The 20973-nt window shown below is 34.4% G+C and overlaps 2 protein-coding genes across 2 annotated transcripts; one reads left to right on the top strand and one right to left on the bottom strand.

Moving 5' to 3' along the window:
- Positions 1–1765: 1765 nt before the first annotated feature.
- On the top strand, positions 1766–6789 carry LOC149232180 (uncharacterized). Its single transcript, XM_089376443.1, has 3 exons — positions 1766–1967; positions 6432–6474; positions 6600–6789. Exons 1-3 carry the CDS (start codon positions 1914–1916, stop codon positions 6695–6697), a joined length of 195 nt encoding a protein of 64 aa, XP_089232569.1. The 5' UTR covers positions 1766–1913; the 3' UTR covers positions 6698–6789.
- A 4985-nt stretch (positions 6790–11774) lies between these two features.
- Positions 11775–12251, bottom strand: LOC149232179 (flavonol 3-O-glucosyltransferase UGT89B1-like). Its single transcript, XM_089381855.1, has one exon. The coding sequence runs from the start codon at positions 12249–12251 to the stop codon at positions 11775–11777; it is 477 nt and encodes a 158-aa protein (XP_089237981.1).
- Positions 12252–20973: the final 8722 nt, after the last annotated feature.

Raw genomic sequence — 20973 nt, 5'->3', positions numbered from 1 at the left:
TAGAAAATTAATTGGTAACACAAATCGTGAGACAACCCAGCCTAAAGAGTGCCCAGGGTTTCAAAATTTGGAACCAGAAAAATTAATACTTAATATATTTTGTATTAATTTTGTTTTCCTACTCAACATGAGAGAGAGAAGTGAGGTGCAATGTCGGGGTCAATCCAGTAAGGTGGTATCTATCAATTTTTGGAAACACAGTTTTTGAGACATCGAGGTACAATCTGTAAAAGAGGAATAATTTTCCCAAAAAAATAGTTTTTTTCACCCACTCAATTGGGGAGGAGCGAGTTACAATCTAGGTTGAACCATTCACTTAATAGGGTTTCGCGATCCATCAATTTTTCAACCATCTGTGTGGTCACAATTCAAGTTTGACGGTATATTAAATTTGGAAAGTGTTTATGCATGGAATATGGTAATGAACTTCTAAATTTAAAAATAATATGTATATTGAGAGATTTGAAGTTGGGGTAAGTATTAATTTATTTTTATTTTTTTCATTAAAAATCAGTAATTTCAAATTTTGATAAAATCATTAAATTATAAAAAATGAAATATCTGCTGAGCATGTTAATTTTGGGATTATAATATGTTGATTTTATAAATTTTTATGGCCTAAGGCGTTTCTCTTTGAAATCAACTTTTCTCTTACTTTACCTGTCTTGCTATGACCCGTCTGATTTCATGTTAGACGATTACAACTATTAGATTAATTCTTGTTATAATTGAAACTATCCCTATCTTACCTTCCTTGAAACCATATAAATAACGACTTCTGTAGGTTTTATGAAACACTGTTCTACGAATCCATGTCTGCTTTCTTGAATCTGCTCATAAATTTCAATCGTCCAGGATCTTGCTTGAATCTCCTAGCCATTGTGCAGTTGAATCGTCCAATCGTCCACGATTTTGCTTGAATCTCCTGGCCATTGTGCAGGTAAATTTCAAATGGCAAGGGCATAAATTTCAAAATGGACTGTGTAGTCTCAATTGTTTTTAGTTCTCAATGATTACTTTTTAATGATTTTGGGTTTTAACTGTGAGGACTTCCGTGACGGAAAACTGGAAATTGCCAGTCCACGATTTTGCTTGAATCTCCTGGCCATTGTGCAGGTAAATTTCAAATGGCAAGGGCATAAATTTCAAAATGGACTGTGTAGTTTCGATTGTTTTTAGTTTTCAATGATTTCTTTTTAATGATTTTGGGTTTTAACTACGAGGACTTCCGTGACGGAAAACTGGAAATTGCCAGGATTTTTATGACAAAAAACTAGAAATTGCAGAGGTTTCTCAGTTTATGCACAATCTTGGATGAAATCTGTTGGACATTGTGCAGGTAAATTTCAAAATGGAGTGGGTAGTCTCGAAACGACTGTTTTTAGTTCCCGCCCTCCATATACCACAATGCTTTTTTTAAGAAACCCTAATGTCCAAAGTTGATCTTCCTCCCACCTGTCCAAAGTTGATCTTCCTCCCACCATTTGAAGGGGACTATACTGCTAGTATGGCATGAATGCCCATGTCGCTGTGTTGAGTAATTATTTCAAGGTACGAGACCTTGCATCAAGTTTATGGCCCCCATAAGCAAGATTCCTCTCTTCTCCTTCAATGGGCCTACCTGTGGTGACCAGATCTTGTGCCTCTGGCTGTGGCTGTAGCTCAAACTCTCGTGTTTGTTCAACCCTCTGGTTTGGCTTTTGCCAGATCTGGCTTGGTTTTAGATTCAGATTCCTCCAGTCAGTGCTGCATGCATTGACCATAGAATTTTTCTCCATTGTTGGTCGTCTTCTTGCAACAGGTGCTGCATCCTCCCAACGGCAGCGCCCCATTTACCTTCGTGCATATGGTAAAAATGATCTCCGGGAAACCCACACATTTGGAGTGATTCCGAAGATCTCGCACCAGCGGCAATGTATCTCATGTTTTATATCAATGAAAATGGAGAGAAAGTCTACACGTTAAAGGTAAGTCTCATTCTTTAAGCTCTCTGGCTTTTGCTTTGAGAGAAAGTCTACACGTTAAAGTAGAATCTTTCGCTTCCATTCACAATAGTTATATGGCGTGAAAGGTGCAAGAGGTGGAAACTCCATTTTTTTTGGTATCATCAGTCTTTAGTACCTCAATCAAGACCTATAATGTTGAATATAGGTCTAGGATTTTCAATTTTTGTACCAAGTTTTCCTTTTGATTACTATCAATCTTGCTGCTTTAGTACTAAATCAGTCATTTTTCTGTTATGCCATAATGTTAGCACTCCTACTATAAATGATTCTTCCAAATACCCTTCCTGTTTCAAAAAAACTGGCAGTACCAGGCTTTAGTAAAAAATATTCTTGGATAGAGCAATCACATCGCAGCATAAAACCTCTACCTGGTCATCAAGGCAACAATTGTCATCTTAGCTCAGGTAGCCTTTCACTCAACATACTTAAGTACATTAATCATGACACAACCAACAATCTTACTATAGTCAATGGCATCATTATGAGCTCAACATAGCCATGGCAAGTTAAACATCAGTTTATTAATGAACCCTTGAACAGAAACAAGCACAAACTCGCTACAACAAAAGTCTAAAGATAAATTTAGAATGGGGCTCGAGTTTTGTTTCAAAATATTCAATTTTATGCCACGGCTTCAATCATGCCACAGAATTTAGAATTAACTCAGGATTTGCTTCAGGTCTTCTAGGGCTTACAAACCTGAAGCCCAAAATTTCATCAGACTTGACATGTGCAAATTTATTCTGCTGTAGTCAATATTGGATGCCATCATATCATTTCAAACCTCTCATTGATCACGTGGAATTTGTTGCATAGATAGCGAACAAGAGTTTGACTTTGTGTCAATTGTTGGTCTTTTCTCCAAATATCATAAGAGATCCTCAGGCTTCCCTCAAAGGTAGACCTAAACAAGCGCTCTGTAATCTACACATTTAGATCCTCAGATGAACCATTAGCTTATGAAAAGTTCCTTCAATACATAAATTACAACATGTAGAAAGTAGAAGATATAATCCACAAATGTTATCTGCGTGTCCTCTGATATAATCCTTGAAGCTAAAGGTAATCAATGGTGATCACCAGTCTTTAGTACCTCAATCAAGACCTATAATGTTGAATATAGGTCTAGGATTTTCAATTTTTGTACCAAGTTGTCCTTTTGATTACTATCAATCTTGCTGCTTTAGTACTAAATCAGTCATTTTTCTGTTAGGCCATAATGTTAGCACTCCTGCTATAAATGATTCTTCCAAATACCCTTCCTATTTCAACAAAACTGGCAGTACCAGGCTTTAGTAAAAAAGATTCTTGGATAGAGCAATACACATCGCAGTATAAAACCTCTTCCTGGTCATCATGGCAACAATTGTCATCTTAGCTCAGGCAACCTTTCACTCAGCATACTTAAGTACATTAATCATGACACAGCCAACAATCTTACTATAGTCAATGGCATCATTATGAGCTCAACATAGCCATGGCAAGTTAAACATCAATTTATTAATGAACCCTTGAATAACAACAAGCACAAACTCGCTACAACAAAATTCTAAAGATAAATTTAGAATGGGGCTCGGGTTTTGTTTCAAAATATTCGATTTTATGCCACGGCTTCAATAATGCCATAGAATTTAGAATTAACTCAGGATTTGCTTCAAGTCTTCTAGGGCTTACAAACCCGAAGCCCAAAATTTCATCAGACTTGACATGTGCAAATTTATCCTGCTGTAGTCAATATTGGATGCCATCATATCATTTCAAACCTCTCATTGTTCACCTGGAATTTGTTGCGTAGATAGTGAACAAGAGTTTGACTTTGTGTCAATTGTTGGTCTTTTCTCCAAGATCCTCAGGCTTCCCTCAGAGGCAGGCCTAAACAAGCCCTCTGTAATCTACACATTTAGATCCTCAGATGAACCATTAGCTTATGAAAAATTCCTTCAGTACATAGATTACAACATGCAGCAAGTAGAAGATATAATCCACAAATGTTATCTGTGTATCCTCTGATATAATCCTTGAAGCTAAAGGCAATCAATGGTGATCAGCAGTCTTTAGTACCTCAATCAAGACCTATAATGTTGAATATAGGTCTAGGATTTTCAATTTTTGTACCAAGTTGTCCTTTTGATTACTATCAATCTTGCTACTTTAATACTAAATCAGTCATTTTTCTGTTAGGCCATAATGTTGGCACTCTTTCTATAAATGATTCTTCCAAATACCCTTCTTGTTTCAACAAAACTGGCAGTACCAGGCTTTAGTAAAAAGGATTCTTGGATAGAGCAATACACATCGCAGTATAAAACCTCTTCCTGGTCATCATGGCAACAATTGTCATCTTAGCTCAGGGAGCCTTTCACTTAGCATACTTAAGTACATTAATCATGACACAACCAACAATCTTACTATAGTCAATGGCATCATTATGAGCTCAACATAGCCATGGCAAGTTAAACATTAGTTTATTAATGAACCCTTAAACAACAACAAGCACAAACTTGCTACAACAAAAGTCTAAAGATCAATTTATAATGGGGCTCGGGTTTTGTTTCAAAATATTCGATTTTATGCCACGGCTTCAATAATGCCATAGAATTTAGAATTAACTCAGGATTTGCTTCAGGTCTTCTAGGGCTTACAAACCTGAAGCCCAAAATTTCATCAGACTTGACTTGTGCAAATTTATCCTGTTGTAGTCAATATTGGATGCCATCATATCATTTCAAACCTCTCATTGATCACCTGGAATTTTTTGCATAGATAGTGAACAAGAGTTTGACTTTGTGTCAATTGTTGGTCTTTTCTCCAAATATCATAAGAGATCCTCGGGCTTCCCCCAGAGGCAGGCCTAAACAAGCCCTCTGTAATCTACACATTTAGATCCTCAGATGAACCATTAGCTTATGAAAAATTCCTTCAGTACATAGATTACAACATGCAGCAAGTAGAAGATATAATCCACAAATGTTATCTGCATGTCCTTTGATATAATCCTTGAAGCTAAAGGCAATCAATGGTGAAACAATTTCCATCAACAGGGATGCAAAAGATTTCAAATCCTCTTAGACAATTTAACTTGTATCACCACTCTCCTAGTTTGGTACAGGCTCTGACCTGCTCATGGCCAAGATTTTGCACAACAGCTTGTGTCATTATCATTCATAAGCAGCTAGAGATTTATGGAATCCAAATTAAGAATTCAATGTCAACATCCTCCTCCCAAAGGATCCTTATTGGAAAAACAATTTAGAAGTTCATTAGTAACAAAAGGATTTTAAGAATGCTTATAAGTATGTTGATGATATCCTTGGTCCAATTATTAAGAACTTCACTAGCTATTTCACAGGCCTTCGCACCTCTTGGCCACTTCTGAGGCTGTTCGGCCTCTACTTAATCAGTCCTGAGGCCTTCCTGAGGTCAATCCTGAGACCTCTCGGCCCTTTGTCACAGTTTTCTAAGGCCTTAGACAAAAATTTTGTCTCTCTTTGTCCTAGGCAAAAGCATTGTTGATAGAACTTGGACTAGAACTTTATTAAGGCTGCTTTTTTACCATCCATCTAATACCATGTTGATGTTTCACGATCTTCTAATCTGATAATTACTTCCAATGATCTCTTAAACAAGTTCTTAACCATAATGCAATAATGACAGTAGGATCATAAAGAGACAGCCAAGCACTTAGCGTACAAAGAGACACAAAATTTTCACCTGGGAAGCCCAAACTTGAGAGAAAACCCAACAATCCTTTCTAGGAGAAATTCTTTAGTTCAATAAAGGTACATTTTAATATTCACAAGTCAACCTAGGTCAACTTAGACAATAATTATGGATCTGAACAAAACAAACCTCAGAACTCCTCAATCTAGGCAGTAGATCTGGTTTCGGTCCCTTCTGTTTACAGACTGAGGTTCTTGGCCTCCTCTAGGGCTTCGACCCTCCATAGAGAAAAAAGGTCTCGAATCTTCTAGGGATTCTGCCCTTCAACAAAGATAAAATATCTTTATAGAGATAAGATCCTTCTTGAACTTCGCTCCATCCACAGAAAAACGATTTCGGTCTTTCTTCCATAGAAACAAGGTCTCCATATCTGAGTTCATTCAGCTGCTTACAAGCAGAAACCCATCACTCTTAAACTCTCCTACCCAGATTGCCTGTTTTAATGCTTTTCTGATCAAGCTTGAAACTTGGATACTAGATAGTCATGTATGTTTCTTGGCATAAATTATGCAGAGATTGATATGTAAATGACCTTTGGTTGAAGGCATGCTATCTTATGTGTGGAGTTTTCTTCCACACTGCTGCTAGGAAGTAGATATGAAGGGATACTAATGAGTGCTTTTATATTCTATATTCAATGCAATGTAGCGTAAACTAACTTACATGTTGAGTCACACATTAATTTAATGTGTTTTTTTCTTGCAGAAGGATTCCCCTGTAGGGTCTCCAACACAGTCAGCCCACCCTGGTATGTCTCCTTTATTTTTATGATAATACTACTTTATTTGATGTCATGTCATTAATATGTGAGGATAGCATTGCTGCATTGATGTTTTTAAAATCTTTTATCTCATGAGGTTTCTTGTGTTACAGCACGGTTTTCTCCAGATGATAAATACTCAAAGCATCGCACTTTGCTGAAGAAGCGCTTTGGCTTACTGCCAATGCAGCAACCCCCACCCAGCGATTGACAATTGAATATTCAGAGTTTTTATGTCTCTGCTAGACAAATGAAGGGTGGTTAGAGGTTACAGGGTTAACATTAATTATTCATTTTGTTTACTCTGTAGTCTTTGCCCTACCTTTTTGGATGAAACTTCATGCTAGTTTGTGTTTAAGATGTATTTTGATGCTTTTTTACTTTGCACAAGTTGTAGATGTTGAATTGGGGTGTAAATTTAAATATATTGTTTAAGAGGTTATGATTAGATGGAGAATTAATTATTATTATTGGCTTATATACGATACTTTTGTACATTTATTTGTAGGCTAAACATTTGTGATTTTTCAGAGAAAAAAAACCTCCTAACTTCCATTAATCAAAATAAAGTAAATACATTTGCAGTAGTGACAGATCTTATGTCCATGTAACTCTATGTTCTAGATAAGTCTCAGTAGAAACTCAGAAGATTTTATAATTTTGGATCTTAATCACTATGTATCTACTAGCGTCTCTAAAGGTCTATAACACCATTACAGATTTCTTACCTCTCTAACTTTCCTTCTCGGCGACATTGTTATATTATTTCCCATACATTCTTCAAAAAGAATAGAAAATAAACAGAAAACTTGAAAAGACATATGAGGATCATTCTCAGTGAACAGTTAGTGATGCCCTTAATAGTTAAAACTCCATGTGCTGATGAGGATGCCATTGTCAAAAGCAGTGAAGAAGATCTTTCCTGTGCTTGGAAACAACTCTTCTTAGAGAGAAAATCTGCCTCTTGGTTCTGTTCTCTGAATATATGACTGAAAGTCACTTTCTGGAAGGATCCCATGAAAGATCTGATGCGTAGCATCCAGAAGATAAGGGAAGGTTGCCCAAAAGTGGATCTCTGTACCCAATCCAGAATCACTTTGGGGTTCCCAAAACTGATAAATCCTCTATAGCTAGCTAGTTAGCAAATAGGAGTGCCCCCCAAAGAGCTAATCACGATGCTCTTTTATTAGTCCATGTACCACTATTCCAACAAAATTGAAAGTAGTTGCCAGGCTTTTATACAAGAAAAACCCCCCTGCCACAGATCCTGTTAGTAGAAGCTCCTTAAAAAAAATCATCTGGATTTTGTGACCAAATCTCTTTATATTGGATTTGTCTCGAGTTAACCTTCTCTTTTGTTGGCCCTATTTCCATAAAATATGCAGAGATCTTTAAACAGGCGCCTCTTGTATGTGGGGTAGTCTCTTTCAAATATCTTCTTGTTCCTAATTTTCCATATGCCCCACAGAATATAGAAGGGTAATGTTCGAATTGTCCTGTTCTCCTCAACCCACGGAGAAATGCACTTATCTATGGAGCTCGAATGCTATGCTGCTTGTAGATTAAGAGTGTAATACTCCTCTCCAAATCGAGACTGCAAATGGGCATGTTAGAAAGAGATGATCCACGTCTTCTGCATTTTTTTCATAAAACACCTGTTAGGACCTTGGAAGCCTCTTTTGAGGAGATTATCCCATGTAAATATCCTGTTATGGATCACCAGCCACATGAAACATTTCAATTTCATTGGAATATTCCATGGGGCATTATCTACCAAGCTGCGACCCATTGTTATGATTTTAGAAATGTCTTTAATTGCTATCTTCTCATTTACCATATTGCTAGCCCACGTAATCTTATCTTCTTTCTCAGAGAAAAGTATGCTTGCATGACACAAATGAGAAGTGTGCAGGGACCATTCCATTGTGAAAGCCACTAGCATTCTAAGATCGAAAGCGCTGATCCATAAACCTGTAACAGTAAGAGGCTTTATCAACACATAGTTGATTCATATAAAATAATCTTTTGTCATGTAAAAATTCAAGGAGAGACAGATAGGGGATGTATGTTCTCCATTCCTTTTACGGCATCCAAACCAATTTTAATCCCATTTACCCTCCCGACGTCCCACCTCAAATTCCCAAGAAGCCAGTGTTTGTTTCTCATCATACTCCTCCAAATGTATGATGCTCCCTAATGCTCTGGTGACCCGTCCTCTATCCATTCCTCAACCTGTTTATGCTCTGGTGACCCCTCCTCTATCCATTCCTCAACCTGTTTGTTTTTCATATATTTTTCTTTAACGACTTGTTGCCAAACTCCTTTATCTTGCAATTCTCTCCATAAATTCTTGTTTATTAAAGCCCTATTGAAGCTCTCTGTGTCCTTTATTCCCCAACTGCTATCCTTTTCAAACCTAGAGAGGTATTTAGACTTAGTAAATGGATATTTTTGTGGAGACCAGGTCTGATCCAATGAGATCCTAGTGATGATGGAGTCAATTCTTTTTAAAATGTCCTTTAGCAGGTAGTATAGGTGCATCCAGTATAAAGCAATATTCCGAAGGACTGATTTTAACATGATCAACCCCTCCCTCCCATCAAACTAAACAAATGTTCAAATAATGTTGTTCTAAATTGTCCTTTTCAGCATTCAACTAAGATGCTTCTGCCTCTGCCTCTGCCTTCTGTTGAAGATCTTTCTGCAAAACTATCAATTGTTCCATATCTTGTGTTTTTTATTCTTGTTCTAGCAACCTCCACTGGGTGTTAAAATTTTACCTTTGTTACTCTAAACATGTTCATCCTTCAGCAACACAGCAATACACTGCAATATCCCATAAACAAAGAAGCATACCCAACAGCAACCTTGCACTGTGTGCAGATGGGTTAAAGGTGTAGTGAAAATCAGAATCAACATGGTGCAAAAGTGATGGTGGAGTTTACATTTCTGAAGGTATTTCTCCTTGAGCATTATTTCATCTCAGCAGATCCGTGGAACTACATATTCAAATAAAAAATTTAGTGAACTGCAGAATACAATTGGTGGATTTTTGTCACACCCTCTGGTTTGGCTTTTGCCTAGATTTGGAGTATATAGATAATTACTCATATGAATAGATAATTCTCTCTTTCTCAGTGTAGTTAATTGTGGTTATGTTGCAAATTAATCTTATGCTAGCTATGGCTTATCATTCCTTGAATTCCGATCATTATTTCTTCTCAGTCGACAAATGATGATTATAGATACAATAGTTACCATAATATTTTACTATATATTTTTACTGAATATATAATAAGTAGTGTTCTTTGATTTCGTAAGTATTTTGTACAAATTCATACTCCTGTGCATATAAATTACAAGTTTCTTTGTTTGCATTTAGGATAGTAGGCAACTGAAAATGCACATAATTAAAATTTGATCAAATTTTGAAATCCACAAAACTTGTTTCCATCTTAATTACATGAAACGGTTACAAAAGAGACACTCTGAAAATGCCCCCATTTTTACATAAAAGAATTGGAACCTGATCACTCTACAAATTGGCATTTGAGTTTTCCAGCACAAATTTTGTCCATTCATTTTCTATGGAAGCAATTCCCAAATCTAAAGCAGGTTGCCGTAACTCAAGGTATCTAGCCTTACTACATGCAATAGGTAGCAACTATTTTTCCAAGTCTCCTCAATTTTCTTCCTACAGATACAACTTCACAACTTCCTAGTAATGCTTGTTTACTCCCTAATGGCTTGGAAATTGTTGCTTTTGTTTTATCTAGGCCAAATTCCTCAATTTTCTTCCTGCAGATACAACTTCACAACTTCATAGTAATGCTTGTTTGCTCGATAATGGCTTGGAAATTGCTGCTTTTGTTTTATCTAGCCCAAATTGTACTTTGCATATAGCCATGAGCTTTGCAAACATTGCAAGGGTTTGGTTGAATTTTCTATAGAAGGGAGCTGTGTTTGTAGTCTATCAAATCTGCAGCACCTTCATAGACCTGTATTTAATGGATGAAACTGGTGTTTCGATCTGCACTTAGATTTAACAGAGCATCATACTTTCATAGACCTGTATTTAATGATGAAACTGGTGTTTTGATCTGCACTTAGATTTAACAGAGCATCATATTAAAATCATTTAGTAGCTTGGTTTCCTTGCTTCTCCAAACCATATTCTAGCAGCAATGTTCCCTGGTTATGAAATCCGTTTGGCAAGAGTACCCAGACAGATTATTTTGTTATCAGAGCAAGTGATGTGGCCTATGAAAATAGAACGGATTGCATTCCATTGATATGTGCAAACATTTATGATTTGACAAAAAAAGCAAAGCAAGAGGAGAAAAGTGTACATTTGTGTGATGTTAACACTACAAATTATTAATTATAATAATTGCCTACTATCCCAAAGGCAAACAAAGAAACTTGTAATTTAAATCTAAGTGCAGATCAAAACACCAGTTTCATCACTAAATACAGGTCTATGAAGAATTAATTATGTGAATGTTTTGTAAAAAGCTTTGATCAATAAAGGACATTTATTTGGTTACCTTTATTTGGTTAATCTCCTTACATGTTAAATTGAACCTTTCTGATTCATTACTAAAATGCTTTCATCCAATGTTGATTCACAAGTAAATTTTTGATTGATAATTTTATATAAGGAAATAGATATTCATAATATGATTGTCAAATTTCAGTTGGTAAATGAATTTAAATAAATTTTCATTTAAGAGATATGCCACTGGCAATGGACACTTTCAAGGATTTAATAGCTCACATGAAATTGTTGCTTATGATTTAAGACAGATGAATAGTATTTTGTTTACTAATTTTATCTTCAATGATTTTTTTTGTCATGATGCTTCTGCAATTTAACTTAATAGAATATGATTGTCAAATTTCAGGTGCTAAATGAATTTTCATTTCAGAGATATGCCACTGGCAATGGACACTTTCAAGGATTTAATAGCTCACATGAAATTGTTGCTTATGATTTAAGACAGATGAATAGCATTTTGTTTGCTAATTTTTATGTCATGATGCTTCTCGAATTATGCCTTATGACATTCCTTTGCAACATTTGGTGCAATTGCTAGTATTTGGAAATTTAATATTTACACCGAAAGTGTCCCTATTGAATCAGTTCTATCGTTTACCTTTCCATTTTCCACCGTTGGATCTGTCAAAGTTTTTCACCATTGGATTGGATTTGTCAAAGCTTTTCACCGTTCGGGTCGTTCAAGAAATTTGGGTCCAGCGAAATGCGATTTGCAGAGGAAGGTCGGGCATTACCACAGGGAATTGTCTATGCAGGCCCCAAATGCACTGGATGTGTGGAAAACGGCTCTGGGGATCGCGAGTTTGGCAGAGATTTTCTGAGTCCAGCCGAGGTAGAAGTCGCTAATGATGCACACAGGGCGTGGCTTCTGCTGTTGGATCCACTGCTCGATTGGCTCTGCTAATAATCGAAACGAGTAGACGAGAAGAGGGACGGATTTCCGGGGAATATCTTCTTGCAGTTCCTTTTGATCCGATGGGAGGGGGATGTACAGAGGCCGAATGTCCAGGGACTCTGTTTTTGCTCGCTGTAAGAAATGTTGCAGGGGAGGGGAATGAGAATGCGTTGTGAGAATCGTGACAGAGATTCCATGGAACGCCAGTCGATAGGAAAATTCGAGAAATGGAATCAATTGGTTCTGTTCAGGGAATGGAATGGCCAACACATGGGGAGATTTCCTGCTACTGGCTGTAACGGCAGACGCCATATATCTCTGCTATAGTTCGATGGCTGGAAATTTACACACAGCACCGAAATGTGGATTCACTGGATTACAGACATTCCTTTCTTCTATATGTAAATCGAATTTCGTCTTTCATTTGACTAGCAGGTTGCGTGTTTTGCTTTGGGATAAAAAAATTCAGTGGAGTGGGGCATCTTCTTTGAAGATTTTCTGAAGCGGTAGTGTATTTAATTGTTTTTTTATTTTGGATGTTTTTGGGTCAAACTTATAATGGGTGAAAATTTAAAAATAATTGGTTTGGGATGATTTTTATAAAATTTTGCTATGGAGTGGGGTCTTACTTTGAGGGATTTCAGATTAAAAAAAAATAGAAAACCAGAGTCAGTAGAGTCCGAAAAAGAAAAATTACTAAATGGACGAGTAAGAGTCTACTAAATTGATAGTTTAAGAGTCTACTAAATTGATAGTTTTATGTGGATAATATTTGAGAAATTTTTTGTAATTTCTATTTTAGTGGAGGGAAAATTTCACAAATATTGTTATTATTATTTATTAAAATATTATTTTATTAATATTTGTATAAAATTTTAAAATACAAATTTTTTTGGTAAAATTTTGTGAAAAAAAAATTATTGAAAATTTTAAGAATTATTGTTTTCCATCATAAGCATCCTTACAAAACACTCACAATTTTACCAATAGTTGTTTTCCACCATAAGCATCCGTACAAAGCCCTATGTTTTATGTTTGCATAACCTTGACAGTTCATTACAATGACAATATAGCATTAATAAATTTTTTGAACCTTCTAAATAGGAAATTTAACATGTGCCATAAGAACAAGATAATCCTAGATGCATCTTTCCATGAATATAATGAAACAATGGGATCTATGAGTTTAACTCTTGTTGCTATTTATGGAAAAAATAATTTTAGATAGAATAAAGGCAAGGAAGTGTGGATAGCATTTATAAAAGGAAACAATTAAATATCCTTTTTCATTTGCAATAAAATTTCATAAACTTTCACTATTATTTTTATCTAAAGAAAATTGTAAAATCCACTTAAATATTGTCGAATTCATGGTATAGCTCGTATAAATTGTCTCCCACTAATTACATGGAAAACTAAAGACAATTATCAATTGACTCAAATGATGAAAGCCAAATTTTCCAAATCTTCCATACCTTCAGTGTATCTTTGCACCTTTAGGGGCAACTGCTAGTTTATTCTTCACATGATAGGTAAGTGTAAGATATCTTTCTAAACTTAAAATCATTTAACAATAAAACTCAAGACAATAACAACAATATTATAAAGTGCTATTTATAAAAACAAGGTCTAAGTAGTAAAGATAACATTCACTTCCCCTAAATAAATTAACAAATCTTACTTAAAATTAAATAAATTTTATCTCAAAATTTAAAATACATTTATTTACAACTTTTTTTTACTGTTTTATCTTTAATAAGTATTTTCTTTTCTTTTTCATCTTAGTTGTAAACATATCTTTGACACAAGTAGGATTTCTTTCTCACAAGCTTTGTTCCATATACCCATTTAAATTATTTTATAAAATAAAATTTTATACAATTTTTTTCAAAGAGTGCATTTGATAGTCCCTAATATCCTCAAAAAAATACAATATAGTCACAGCCACAAAATACAGCATACCTTGTCTTTGTTGTGAGGGGATCGTGTATAATCTCAAAAAATAACGTCTGGCGATGAATGTCATAATTAAAATCACAGCTGCGCCACCGACGACCCCAACAATGATTATCCATGTTCGAGACTTGTTTTTGTGTCCTGCAAAAAAAATTCGATTATATCTATCTTGGTTTCATATAAATTTATTATTATGTATCAAAAAATATGAAAAGGGATAGAAGTCATACAAATATTATCCAAGGAGCGTCTAAGCGTTTTACATTTTAAGCTCTGTCCTTATTTTGTGATTTTTTTATCAATTTTTTCAAGAATTCCATTATAATTTGTAGATTCTAGTTGTTTGTATTTTTATCGAACTTTTCGAGAATTCGATTTGAATTTGTAGATTGTAGTTGTTTGCAGAGAATTTGTAAATGAATGGTTTCTACATTTAGATTGGTTATGTGTTTTTATGCCCATAGGCATCCTATTTGAGAATAGGGTTGATAGAATTTTAATTCTTTAAATATTAAAAATCGTGTGTATAGTTCAGATTTATTATACTCATAATATTCTTAATCCTCTTCAAAATCAAATGGTCTGGGGGTTTAAAAAATTAATCGATACGGTTTATGGATGCCTTTTTCTTTAAATTTCACATTATAATTTTTATTCATAAAATTAATTATTTAAATATTCAAAAATATTTAAATAAAAAATTAAATTTATCTATTTATTATTTTATTTTTATTAAGTTTTTAAAATATTATATTTAATTTTTCTATAATATATAAGAAAATCAATAATATTTATTTTCAAAAGTTATGAATTGATATGTATTAACATCTATCAATGAGTAGGCTAATATGTATCAAAATCATGTTTTAATATATAGTGAGTTCGGGAGGCTTCTCTCCAAGCTTTTTGAGCGTAGGAATAAAATCTTAAATCAAAATAAATAATTTGTTTCTTTAGGTCCGATAGACCAATATTTGGTCTTAGGGGACGTTAACCATCATCATCATCATCATAAAAATAAAACATCTAAAATTAAAATAAATTGATTTTTATTTTTATAAATGCAAAAAAAGTTAAAATCTCTTATAAAATATTTATCTATAAATTAATATTAAGAATCTTTAAATATTGTTAAAATATTAGGTTTTTAAATTAAAACATTTTAAACTATAACAAATTTTGATCCCAACACATTATATATTTTTAAAGTATAATCTAACTTATAGACAAAATAAATTTTTTTCACAAGAATTTCGCAAAACAATTTCAAAATAGAATGTAATTTTAAATGCACCCCTCTTAAGACACTAGTTAGATTATTTCTACTTCAAATAAGAATAAATTTCAACTAGTATTAAACTAGTATAACCACATTAAAAATATTAATGTGGTTGATATAGCCAAAAGCTTCATTAATATAACCAAAAGCTCTATTGCAACAAGAAAATGGCCTTACTAATGCACACATTTACGTAATTAACCATGTATATAAAAGTTATGAGTCAACTTTAACTTAAGAAAAAAAAGTTATAAATGAATGTTATAAATAATAATGAGGAACTTATTAGAATTGAAATAATCTCAAATCCTTAGGAAATTGTTGGGTGAGGAGCCACTTGGCACTAATTTAATTTTTTAAATTTATTAAAATTAATGGGCAATTTTGCTATATATATATATATATATATATATATATATATATATATATATATATATATATAAAAATACGATAAAAGAACTTATTAGAATTGGAATAATCTCAAATCCCTAGGCAATTAATGAGCGGATGGCACGAATTAATTTATTAAAAGTCAATGCAATCTAACAAACTTTTTAATAAACTGCAGTTGTTGATAAACATTAACAAACTTTTTAATAAACTGAAGTTGTTGATAAACATTAAGACTGAGCGTATATTGAGCATACTCTTACTTAAGAAATCTAATTTTATTTTTTTAAGAAAAAACAAAAATACATAAAATAATATTTTGAATATACATATAATTAATAAAATAATAGATCCTTTTAATTCAAAATAAAAAATGGCAGCTTCCAACACATTGTTAGAAAATTTTTAGTGGTTTACAATTCGGTTGCGGCAAGGTAAGTCTTATGAGAATTCAATTGCATCGAGGTAAGTTTTATGTTGCGGCATGGAAATCACAACTACACAGAGACTTAATAAAACACAGAAAATGTAATATCCCTATTATATTTATCCATGTGTAAAAGTAATTTTAAATTACAAATCAGTTAATCAACCCTGCGTCAAAGTAATTTTAAACTACAAATCAGTTACAACTAATTCTTGATGTGGGTAAAATGGATTGGGGAGGATTCGCTGGGCTCTCCCGGGGAAACAGGGCAGTTCGATCCTTGTGCGGAGGTTTCTTCACTTGCATCTCTATTATGTAGAACCCGCTCCGCACAGGACTCGGCATTCCCCATTACGCACAGCGACTAAACCGATTTATTAGAGGCAAAACACTTTAATTCCGCGAGCTTAACTATGTCCAGCAAATACCCAGTTGGGGTATTTGTTCTTTGTCGTGCTCAATACATAGTGGGGGGACGGCACCGCAAAGCGGAAGATGGTTGAAGCATAAAGATGGGGATGAGACAACGAAGAGGAGCGGACTGCATGAGGAGACCTCATGAATGTCTGCGAAGTTACGGGAAGAGGGTTTAAAGGTTTGTTACACTTTTGGTGTTACAGGTATGCTATTTCGTTTTTGGCTTTCTTTTTATAACAGATGCCTGAACTGGCGACGTTCTCCCCTGGTTGAAGAATCCACCCGTGAGCATCGGCCTCTTGATTTCTTTAAAATGAACAACAACTTGTATTCATGAAACCCTAGTTGGATTTGCTGTCGTTTATGTTAAATGGTTATATTTATCTTCGAATATGGTTGCTTACTGTTGATTACAGCCCTTAGTGGTTGTGTTCCCGGACCAAAGATTTCTGGTTTCGTATTGGAATGACTTGCTAGATAATCCGATGTTGTATCCTTCTATCAATGGGTCCAATCTGAATGGAATCTTGCATAAGCTCGACTATGACAGGTATCGCAGATGTTAAAACTTTTGTTTTCCTTGCTGGCTTTGAGTTCAAGCTACAGTATGCTTTAAAGAAAGGAATTTACAGTCTGCTTTAAAGAAAAGCTCTCTTATTAAGTTCTTCGATTATTAAAAAAAAATGAGATCAAAACTTAAGCTATCGTAAACGCGTATTTATTTTAAGGAAAGAGTCAATTCAAGTGTTGTTAAGCGTATAAACCTTAATCATTTAGAGGCAGTCGCTGCATTTGGGCGACTAAGTGGTAAATACTGTAGATTGTCTTGATTAAATTAAGCGGTATAAGATCTAATGGTTAACATTGCTATATCTTGACTTGATCTCATGTTCTTGCATTTATTTTAGCCTGTCGTCTTGGTCGCTACCGCTGAAGTGATCCTATGTGTTGGTTCCCATAATTCACGTCTTCAATATCTTGGCGTTCCCTGGAAAGCTCAGTCTTGGTGCTTATGACTAGATTAAATTGGAAATTTAGGTGGAAAGATAAGGGCTTGTCTAAGCGGGCTATTATATCACTTAGACATGAGAAAGTATTATGTGACTTTCTTGTAAATAATATCGATGCTAACTTTCTTGAAATATTAATCTCTTGAAAAGGTTGTCCTTCTAGATAGGTTGGGTCGTATTCTGGATGTTGGTGCATTAAAGGTTAAGTTAACCTTGTTATTATTTCTTGATCTTTATTCATAAATATAGGGTATCTTTAATAGTTTCTTGAAAGATAACTATGTGGAAGTAACGCATGCGCAGAACGCGCAGAACAATAGTATTACCTGTATTTAAACATAACTAATGTGTTATATGTTTCAAAGGGAAATATGGACTTGTAAAACTAATGGTTAGATCTCTTAGAGAGAAATATGCATTAGTGTGAATAAGCTTTGTGTCAAGTAGAACAAGAATTTACTTGAATATATGTACTAGTTAATTAGTATGTCATGCTTCCTCATGCAGATGAGTAGATGATAAAGATTGCCTTTAGAGGTTGCTTAATGAATGATTGATAATGTATCTAATATTGTTGCCAAAGCTTGTTGACAACTACGTTAACAGGAAACGATGGCGGTTGGTGCCAAAGGGAAGTGATGTTTAAGGTTGTGCAGGAAGAGGATCAAGGGTCCATTGCAAATGAGTCAAGTTGCAGGAACATGCATTGCTAGAACAATCATGCCACAAGGATTATTGTATGTGGCGGTATGTAAGTGAAAGATTACAAGAGAACTGTATTAGCCTTTAGCTGGTTCTATGATAACTTAATGATAATTCATTGTAATGATTTTATGACAATGGTTAAGGGATGGAATCCCTTATAAGCCATTGAGTGAGGGGTGAAAACCCTCACGAGCGTTTAATAATAAGATTAAACATTTGCTGGTTTTCACCCTACGAGGTTTCCAGGGTATATCAGTGTTCAATGGTGTGATTGATGTGATTGCCTTTTGTGTCAATTGGATGATGTTGAATCCTTGATGTTGATGGTTCTTTATTTGATGGCATGATCATAATGTCCAAATTAATATGGTTATGGAAATCGTGAAATGGATGCAAGGAATTATGAGATAGTTTATGTTATTACACTACCATGGTCGGGGCTAATGGTTATGCAACTTACTGACTGTTATTGCAATTTACTTGATGCATTAATGAACACTATGTCTAACGGTTAATGATGATTGTGGAGTTATGAATTTGATAAATTACTAGTGGGTAATTTGTATAAAAATTCTAACTTCCTACTTTTACATGCGAGGTTACCGGGGTATGTGACAAGTGGTATCAGAGCTAAAGGTTGCAGTACTGGCGCCTTTGGGAATTGATAAGCGGAAAAGAAATTGAGGTACGCCGTTAGTGGGCATTAACTCAGGTATGAGTTTAATCATTCACATATTGATTTACATAGTACACTATTTTGGCATGATATGTGTGATTCGTATTTATAACTGCTTTGAGTAGTAAGTAATAAAGTTGTTGCATAACTACATTCATAACATTGGATTCCTGATGAGGGAAAAGACAATGAAACTTTTGTCGCACTTACGAACAATATTAAACACTCATTACACGTAAGAACAATATTGAACAGTCATTGAGGAAAGTGACAACGAACTACCAGCTTTTGATTTGCAAATATGGTAATAACAATGATATATTCATTAAACAAAATTGAAGTTACAATGAACGAAACTTAATGAGTCAATGCATGAATATAAATTATGGGGAACATCCTTGAATAGGATGAAAAATTGTTTAAAAAGGACATTAGAAGAACCCCTTAGATATTGAAAACATGCAATGAGTCAAGCAGCGAGACTTGATTGTCATAACTAACTTTTGACTCAGTCTTGTCATGAATGCATGAAGACGATTGGTAGTTGAGATTGGTTAGTGTTGTATGACTAACCCATAGAACTTATATGCATTAATTGAATTGGACTAAGATTGTTACAATTCGTAAACAAGTGAAGGTTGATTGATGTCACATGCATGGAATGTGTGTATGAAGATTTTTACTCTCTCTGTGCTATAGTTCCAGTTGTTTATGAGAAGAGTTCTTAATTTTATTCACCATGAGAATGCATGATGAATAGTATATGCTTATGTCTTAATAGATTTAAAGATGATTACCCTCTAATTAAGTGAAATCCATTAGCATGGTATGTGTTTATGTTAATCATTACTTGTTGGGAGATAAAACCATTGGAGCCTCGATTTAATGATGGTTGAATTTATCTCTACTATGGGAATGATGGATTTCTTATGCATGTTGCATTCCAGTGTGAAGCTAATTGTAGAGGCATGTTCAGTGAGTAACATTTCTAGGACCCATTCATGGTATAATTACATGTGATAATTATTCATAAATAGACTACCTGTGTTAATACAGTTGTCAGTAAACTCTAACTACCTTCCCCAACTATAGATGCTTCCAAAGGAAAAGGAAGCAAGGAGAAGGAAGAAGACCGTGCTGTAAGGACAGACGAAGATGGGAAAAAGGAATCGCTAAGTCTGGTGATGACCAGATAACGCAAGCTTTGAGTGCCAGAATCTTGTAGAAGATGCTAAATCTGGTGATGACCAGATAGCGCTCGATGTGCATGTGAGTATTCCCTTGACCATGCTTAAGGAGTTGGAAAATGATAACTATAGTGTGTTGATGTTAATGATTTTCGTAATCTCTCCTTGAAGTCATTATTCTGAAAAGGGTCACATAGTAGGGTTATGATAGTTGTTGCATCTAGCATCAAGCGGTAACTCTGGTGCATGTGTGACACTTAGGAGATTATGCTTCTAATTGCATAAGTAGAGCCATTGCTTCCGGTAAGGGTGGTTTAATTTGTTAGTTATGCATATTGAACCAAGGAAAAGATAAGTAACTCTATTCTTTATAGAGAATAATCAGTTGCGTTTTACTAAACAGTTGGAAATATCATGGGGTTGATTTCTACAGTAAAGACTGATTGTTTATATGTTTTCTTGGTAAAGAAAATATGATAATACTTGCAGTAAAAGATTGGTTATTTTATATGTTTTCTTAGTAAAGAAAATAGGTAGTTCCTCCTAGTAAGCCTACATGTGAGTCTTGTGAGAGAAATGATTGTCTCTTGTCGTTTTTCTTGGAATAAAATCCTTGCTAAATATAGCCAAAGTATCTTCTTGAGAAAAGAAGATGAGGCATATCAACGCCCTGAGGACATAGCATGGAAGGTGGCCAAGTTTTCTTGAATTAAAAGATGTATTGTTATTTGATAAAAGTTTCTTGGAAAATATATATATGCTAATTGCATTATGATTCTAGTTAGTCTCTAAGTTCTAGTGAAATGATTATGCATTACATGCACGATAAAGATAGCTAAAGATGTGCTTCTAGGCACATAGATATTCATTTCTGACTTTTTGAAGAAAGAGTATATTACATATATACATAAATATAGTTTCATTCTAAGAGTGTGCATACTTCATTTATGAAGATAAAGGATTTTATGAGAGTTTTCTTGAAAATAA

The sequence above is a fragment of the Pinus tabuliformis genome, chromosome J (genome assembly GCF_031772625.1).
Source record: "Pinus tabuliformis cultivar Carrire ecotype Pingquan chromosome J, CPIR1, whole genome shotgun sequence".
NCBI lineage: Eukaryota > Viridiplantae > Streptophyta > Pinopsida > Pinales > Pinaceae > Pinus > Pinus tabuliformis.
Note: the sequence above shows the minus strand (reverse complement) of the source record. Positions and strands in the feature narration are given on the sequence as shown.

Excerpts from the sequence above, each read along its gene's own strand:
- LOC149232180 (XM_089376443.1), top strand. The coding sequence starts at position 1,914 with ATGTATCTCATGTTTTATATCAATGAAAATGGAGAGAAAGTCTACACG. Across the intron at positions 1,968-6,431 it reads AGAAAGTCTACACGTTAAAG|AAGGATTCCCCTGTAGGGTC; the intron begins GTAAGTCTCATT and ends TTTTTCTTGCAG. Across the intron at positions 6,475-6,599 it reads AACACAGTCAGCCCACCCTG|CACGGTTTTCTCCAGATGAT; the intron begins GTATGTCTCCTT and ends CTTGTGTTACAG.
- LOC149232179 (XM_089381855.1), bottom strand. The coding sequence starts at position 12,251 with ATGGCGTCTGCCGTTACAGCCAGTAGCAGGAAATCTCCCCATGTGTTG.